This window comes from Balaenoptera ricei, chromosome 8 (assembly GCF_028023285.1).
Source record: "Balaenoptera ricei isolate mBalRic1 chromosome 8, mBalRic1.hap2, whole genome shotgun sequence".
Classification (NCBI taxonomy): domain Eukaryota; kingdom Metazoa; phylum Chordata; class Mammalia; order Artiodactyla; family Balaenopteridae; genus Balaenoptera; species Balaenoptera ricei.
In genome coordinates this window covers 18,315,937-18,323,281 of record NC_082646.1, presented here as the reverse complement: position 1 = coordinate 18,323,281, position 7,345 = coordinate 18,315,937, and the positions used below count along the sequence as shown (strand labels likewise).

At 37.3% G+C, this 7,345-nt stretch overlaps 1 protein-coding gene across 1 annotated transcript in view; it reads right to left on the bottom strand.

The window, feature by feature from the left end:
• Positions 1 to 1,017: 1,017 nt before the first annotated feature.
• ZW10 (zw10 kinetochore protein) overlaps positions 1,018 to 7,345 on the bottom strand; it is a 31,171-nt gene continuing 24,843 nt past the window's right edge. Inside the window, exons 12-16 of the mRNA XM_059930373.1 lie at positions 7,012 to 7,181; positions 6,039 to 6,169; positions 5,334 to 5,465; positions 4,334 to 4,536; positions 1,018 to 1,625 (exon numbers count right to left, since the gene is read on the bottom strand). Coding sequence (XP_059786356.1) covers positions 1,505 to 1,625; positions 4,334 to 4,536; positions 5,334 to 5,465; positions 6,039 to 6,169; positions 7,012 to 7,181 — 757 coding nt within the window. The 3' untranslated portion in view covers positions 1,018 to 1,504. The remainder of the gene's footprint in view (positions 1,626 to 4,333; positions 4,537 to 5,333; positions 5,466 to 6,038; positions 6,170 to 7,011; positions 7,182 to 7,345) is intronic.

The window sequence follows — 7,345 nt, the reverse complement described above, 5'->3', positions numbered from 1 at the left end:
CCTTCCCCCTCTCAAGAGAGACAACTACTTTGTTCTCAAAAAAACTAAAGTTGGTTCAGGCAAGTCTTTTTTCTGTGCGTTCTCAGAGTAGGATATGCTGAGTATAGACAGATAGGTTGTCATTAACCACAGCTGAGTTCTCTTATAAAAAGAAACCAATCTTCTTTCTAATTCATTCTTCTATGACCCCTCAATAGGTAAAAGAAAAACTAAGCAGCCAGAATGTAGGGGCTGAGCTCGAACTAAGAACAAGAAGGTGAAGGCAGAATGTGTGCCAGGGATCAGGGGTTGGAGCCTAAGGAAGCAGGCCCACTGTACTGAAAATATGCTCCAGACAGCATCTCCTCCAAGGCACACAAAGATCCCACTCTTTACCCTCTTTTCACAAGTGGAATTCCACATTTCAGGGTGAAGAGAGACAATCCAGAGTCCTAGAGAGAATAATTTTAATAGAATATAAACCTCCAATGGCTGCAAAGAGTTAAAAACACAGAAGGTTGAGCTGAAGGATTACCCACATCCACCAAATAAAAGATTAGGCTACCGAACCCAGACTTAGCATCTCATGGCACATACATACCCAAGGAACACTGCAATTTAAAACCTTTGCCATTTGATAAGGTACAGAAACAGTGGAATTTGAGAAGACAAAAAAAAAAAAAAAAAATCCAACCAATAAAATAGAATTTAGTCCGGGAATTCCCTGGCAGTCCAGTGGTTAGGACTCCTTGCTTTCACTGCTGAGGGCCCGGGTTCAATCCCTGGTAGGAGAACTAAGATCCTGCAACCCACGTGGCTCAGCCAGAAAAAATATATAATTTAGTTGAAATAGCAAAAAGTGCCAAAAATTTATACTGAAAGAAATGTTAAATTATCAGATAGTGTCATGAAGAAAGACAGTAAGTCAGTGAGTCCTCTGTGAGGATCATAAATGTCGATAAAAAGAATGGCACAAAAGATAGGAAAACTTGATGGTCTCTTTTGTCAAAGTCCCCATGTTATTAAAGACACTCACCCTTAACTCTGAAAAGCATTATTTATTGGAAAGAAATATTGAAGGAAGTCTTCTTAATTCCTGCAAGACCAATTTATGGTTCCCTTGCCCTCCAAAATATATCTCCCATCTCTCACAAATTCTTTATCCTGACTCTTGGAATGACCTGGATTCCTTGATCCAAGGCCAGGGCTTATATTTTCAATGGATACAGTTCCCAGAGGGCCCTGGAAGCAACATGAAACAACGTCACCCTATAGTTTCTTATCAAGGGAGGGTGGCTAAAAAGACAACAAATTGAGGTGCTTAATTTGACATCTTATCCTAACATCCAGTTCTTCAACAAAACCTCATACAGGCCAGGAGGTAAGGCGTTCTTAGGTGAAATCAAACTTCCATGATATATCAGTTCACCAAAACCAACAGGTAATTCCAAGAAGTCTTTGAAGACTAATTACGCCAAGAAAGGAATCCACCTGCTCAAGACACAACTTTCTCACGAAGATGGAGCTATTTAATCTTGGCAAGGGCAGCCGCTCTTCTTTCTGTGTTCTGGAACAAGGCACGAATTAAAGCTTTTACTTCACTGGAAGAGAACGCAGCAGCCAAGGGCCCTTTTCCATCTGCCCACCTGCAAAATGAAAAACACAATTTCTATTTCCTATTAAGTATAAGCCAGATTTTTAAATTGCGTACTTGATCCCAAAAGTGTATTTGCTTAAAATGGAAATAAAACAAATCCTGGCATTCTTCCCCTTCTTTACGAATCTACCAGTCAGTACCTTTGACATCTTCTGCTTCTTGGCTGCATTTTGGTAACAGCATAGACAGACTAAGAGACCAAGTTAGGAAGATAAAACTGTTCTCCCTCATTCTATACTCACTAAGCCCGTTTGAACTTGACAATTATGACCACATCCTCACATGGTTATATAGAGTAATGGGATCTGTAACTACTTTAAAAAGTGAACCACAGGCAACACATTTTAACTGACAAAGGATAGGTATAAAAAATACATATGAAATCACAAACAACCCCGTAGAATAAAGGGTAAAAAATATGAATAGCTCAGAGATACAGAGAACAAACCAGTGGTTACCAGTGGGGAGAGGGAAGCGGGGAGGGGGAATTTAGAGGTAGGGGACTAAGAGGTACAAATTATTGTGTATAAAATAAGCCTCAAGGCTATATTGTACAACATAGGAAATATAGCCAATAATAACTATAAAGAGAGTACAACCTTTAAAAATTGTGAATCACTATATTGTATACCTGTAACCTAATAATACTGTGCATCAACTATACTTCAAAAAAAAAAAAACCACACACAGAGTCCCAATATAAAAAAAATATAAACAGGCATTTTACAATAGAAGAAAAATGATCACTAAAAAGATTCTCAATGTCATTAGAATTTAGGGAAATATAAATTAAAATGACAATGAGCTACCATTTCATAGCAACTAGACTAGCAAAAATTTTTAAGTCTGATAATACCAAATACTGGTGAAAATGTGAAGCAACAGGATAAACCATGAAATATGCATCTGTAAAATAAATAAGTCATGGGCAGGGATGTAACATACACATGAGGAATATAGTCAATAATACTGTAGCAACTTTGGTGATGGATGGTAACTGATCTTACTGCTGTGATCGTTTCATAATGTATAAAAATATCAAATCACTATGTTGTACACCTGAAACTAATATAATATTGTATGTTAATTATAACTCAGTTTTTTAAAAAAACTATGAAATATTTATATAATGGAATATGATACAGCAGTGAAAATGAACTACAGCTACAGATACCTTCACGAAAGAATTTTCTGAACAAAAGAAGCAAGTTATAGAAGACTCCATTTAGGGATATGTGCAAATGTGGTAAAACTATAAAGAAAAGCAAGGAGATAAATAACACAAAATTCAAGATAGTGGTTACCCCTCTGGTGAGGACGATTTGGAAAAGGGTACATAAGGGTCTTCAAAGGTAGTGGTAATATTTTTCTTAAGCTGAGTAATAGGTACATGAACATTTATTTCACTTTTTTTTTTTAAACTGTGAATATATGTTATATATACTGTACTCTTTCATATGTATATTTTATAATCTTTAAATGTTTAAACTACACAGCTGGAGATAGTTTCCTTGGTAAAAAAAATTTTCTCAATTAGTTATTATCCTTATATTTACTGAAATCTCTAGGAGGAAAAAAAATCTTCCTAGGCAGAAGAAAAGAAGCTGAGATATATCAGTATTGTAATTTTTCTCATAACAAAGAATTAACGATCATTCTTGGGCTGCAAGCGGGCCCTTTAACAGCAGAAAGAAAAATTCTTATCTGCTGCCCTCTGGAGTCTTACCTGAAGACATAACTCACTAAGGACTTGTAAATAACAAATGAATAAATCAAATTTTATACTAAATGTAGTCAGAGGTATTTTGATGTGATTTTTTTTTTCAAGCAAAAAATCTCATTTACCTTGTTTTAGAATGGATAATATTTGCTGGGAACAACTCAGACACATCTAGGACAACTAGTCTAATGTAATTGGGCATCTATAATAAACCAAGCCAAAGTAGATAGACAAGTAGTTATAGGGATGGATATGGACCTTAATGCCTATTCAGTGAGTTCCCTATACAAGGTATGCATGCTTGTTAAAAATATACCAAGACAATAATAAAAGCATCCAAGGATGTATAACTAGCCCACATCTATCCTGTTTTTGCACAGTATTAATGACCTTCACACACTCAGTATGATACGACATAGCATACAATTACAGAGCACAGCAACATTAACTGATGGTATTGAGAGAAAACATCATCTACTATATTTAAGAAAAGATGAATCCTTTCTACGTGTGTGGTGCTGAATCTCTAAAACTACTTTACTCCCTGCAGAAAAACTGCTGGTCAATCAAACAATGGTTTGATGCTGAATATTCTTACAGATAAGTCACTTCTCTGTTAACATATCAAAGCCAATCTTAAAATGCATCCACTGTTGATTAAAATGGGCAAGAATTTCCATCCAGGTGTCAGATGGCTGTACTCCTTGTAAGTGCAAGAAGTACAAGATCATACATACAGCATGACAAAACAACATGCTCAAGACCAAAATAATAGAAACAAGAAGTCTTTACGTTATCAAAAGTGGTCACGAGATCCACACTATGATAGACCATGCAAAGGCCCCACCAACTGCTACTCAATATGAAACTTTCCTGAGTAATATTAAGAAACAGAGAGAAGCACTGCTCTTAATGGCACTAATACTCTTTTATAGCTGTGAAGAGATATATAAATCCTATAGAAGGATTTTACCCACCGATCCCCAATTTCTTGCAGGCTGGCTTGTAACATTATCATCAATTCTTTGAATGGCATCCATTTTGGCACGTAGACCGGAACCTCTTCTTGATATTTCTTGTTCTTGTTTTCTTCAGACAGAGGTGCAAATACTTGAGGTCCTTCATCCATCACTGTTTTGCATAAGGAATACAATCTATCACCATCTTCAGTAGAGATGTCCTGATTTTGCACAAAGGGAACACAACAGAACAGAATTGGGCCAGCTTAGTAGTAAGTAAAAAGCACATCTTTGGTGTATACTATTCAGGGGGTCAGCCACAGCAAGATGTTTTCCAACCAATTTAGCACGACTTACTAGACACTAGATTTCATCAGTTCTGACAATACTCCTAAAGCTAGAATGACACAAAATATGTTTCAACAGATTGTCGGTAATTTAGTTTGCCTGCATGAAAAAATCCATTTCTCCAACAGAATGTGGTGCAGTTTGCTGCAAAGCAGGGATTGTTATCACAAGGGTTTAGCCAGTCTATACTTTAGAGGTATCAGCTGGCAGAGTCCAGGCAACTTTCCCGTAGGATCACACATATAGTCCCAACCTCACCAGTGTGTTGGTAACGTGGTACCTGCACAAGGCTGCATTTCACTTTACTAAATTAAATTATTTAGTTCACGTACATGTTAAGTATATATGACTTCATACTTTACATTTTGGGAGCACTGCCCCATTTCCAACCTCCTCATTCATAATTTACACAGATGCTAGATGGAGAAGCAGCGTAATCCTACTTTCTCATATAGGTATGAAAGAGAGAGATTAGCAAGTCTCCAGCAAAACAGAATTAAGATAAAAGTGAAAAAAATAACAGTATAATGAGTTAGACATGAAACATGAACAATTTCTTCCACCATCTGTGTTGACTAAAAATGAGACTTCAACATCACTTCCTTAGGAAAGTGACAATCTGGAACAAGAACTGCATCTCAAGTCTGGTGAGACATCTAATGGCCCTTACCTCTAGGGCAGTGATTCTGCCAATGATCTCAGAAATTGTTGTACTGAGTAAAGTCCCCATAGCCTTGCAATATATGTTCACTGGCAGGACATCCTGCCACACAATTCCAAGTCTCTTTAGTTGGTGCAGTACCTGTCAGAAGAATACAGATATTTACATGGAAGAGAGATTGTTACAACTCACATTTTTCTAGATTTACATTTATTGTGTGCGTGCTTGTGTGTGTGTGTGTGTGTGTGTGTATGGGAGAAGAGGTGTTATATCACGGTGAGGTGAAGTAATCAGGAACATGTGCTTCTTGAATATTTCACCCTAGTGATATCTCTGCTAGATGAAAAACTGACTTATTCTGAGGATGGGAAAGCTAGTAAAAAGATAAGTCACTTAGGAGAGAGAGGCATTTTTCTAAGATGAAAGCTAGTATTTCAAATTTCCCAAACCTAAGTTCATGGGTTAAATACTTGCTATGACAGACTTATTATTCCCATCACTAGTGGCTTGATGGGAAGATAGCTTCCTGTTGACTTGGTGGGGTAGGGGAAGGGAAAGATCGTAAACAAGACTGTAAAAGGTAGCCACATTTTCCAATGGGAGTTCTGGGGAATGAACTGAGCTACCTGTTACATACTCTTTGCTGCTTAAAAAACAAGGTGGGGAGCATCTAAAGAAAGAGTACAAATTCCAGAGGGAACAACAGCCTCCCACCTGTCGGACTGCTTTACTTGCTGCAGAATAATTGTCCTCATCGTCCATGTTTGAAAAGTTTCTAGCACTTGATAATCTTTCCAGAAGTTCTCCTTTCTGTGCCCGCATTTGGGCCAAAAAACACTCTGTCCCTATAATAAGAAAAGAGAATAAAGAATTCTAAAAGTTGTTCAATTACACAGTGCAAAACCAGGGTGGAAGAGGAGAGACAAGCATGAACCAAATATCTGATTTTGCCTATTTGAAAACAACTGCTTGTTAGATAACATCATAAGGTTGTCCTAAGGTTACTAGAAACATCACTTCTAATATATTAGCCAGTCCCTCCAAGCCCACCCTCAGGATAGTAAGTCTTTTCCAACAGTTTGTCCAGAGTCAGATAAGAAAAACTGCTTATACAGCAGAAGTAACTGCTTATTTTTCTGATATATCTACACCACCTAAGGGAAAAGTCAGGAATTGAAAAGCTAAGTAAATCATATAGATTCTCTGCTTTTCTTAGGCTATCATTACTGACTTACCCCACATTTCATTTCTTTTGATTTTTAATAATCAGAAGTAAAGCTAAGGGAGGTAGAAGAGAAGGGAGCTAGTTTGAGGTTTTGCAAAAGAATAAGCACTGTCATTAGTGAGCTCTTACCAACAATGCTAACAGAATTGTCACACTACATCTTAGTATGTGTCACTCTACTGACATAACTCTGATTTGGTGAATTCACTGCACACCAGCAATGCAGTCTGGAACACTAATGTACCATGAAATCACGTCATGAAAAAGTAATGCTTTCAAAAGACTGCATTCACTTTATAAAACTAAATAACTGGGAACACCTGCAAATTAAATGCCCTCCCACTTTCCAATACAGCTCAGGACCACCACCTAACTTCTAACTGCTGCATTCATAAATTACAAAGATACTAGTCTGATAAGCTGCATTATCAATATGATTCCTAAATTTAAAGTATCAGTTACCAAGTCTCCTGAAGCCAGGTACAAGATCCACAAAAGTAGTAGTGCCATCACACAGAATGGGGGCAAGACGTAATCTGAACTGATGCCCGAGGGTCAGCAAGTGGTGAGCAATATACATACAGTTGTTATGGTGAATGGCAGCCAACTGGGGCAGTTTTTGAAGGTTCTCCCTAGGTCAGGAGGAAGAGTAGGAAAAGAAAGAAATCTCCTGTTATTGAAGTTGGGGTTGATGAAAAGTTACTCTTTTAATGTATTTCTAGGTGTTAATCATTGTCTACTGTATAAATGCTGTACATAACAAGGCATAACCTCATCACTCCCACTCCCACTCAGT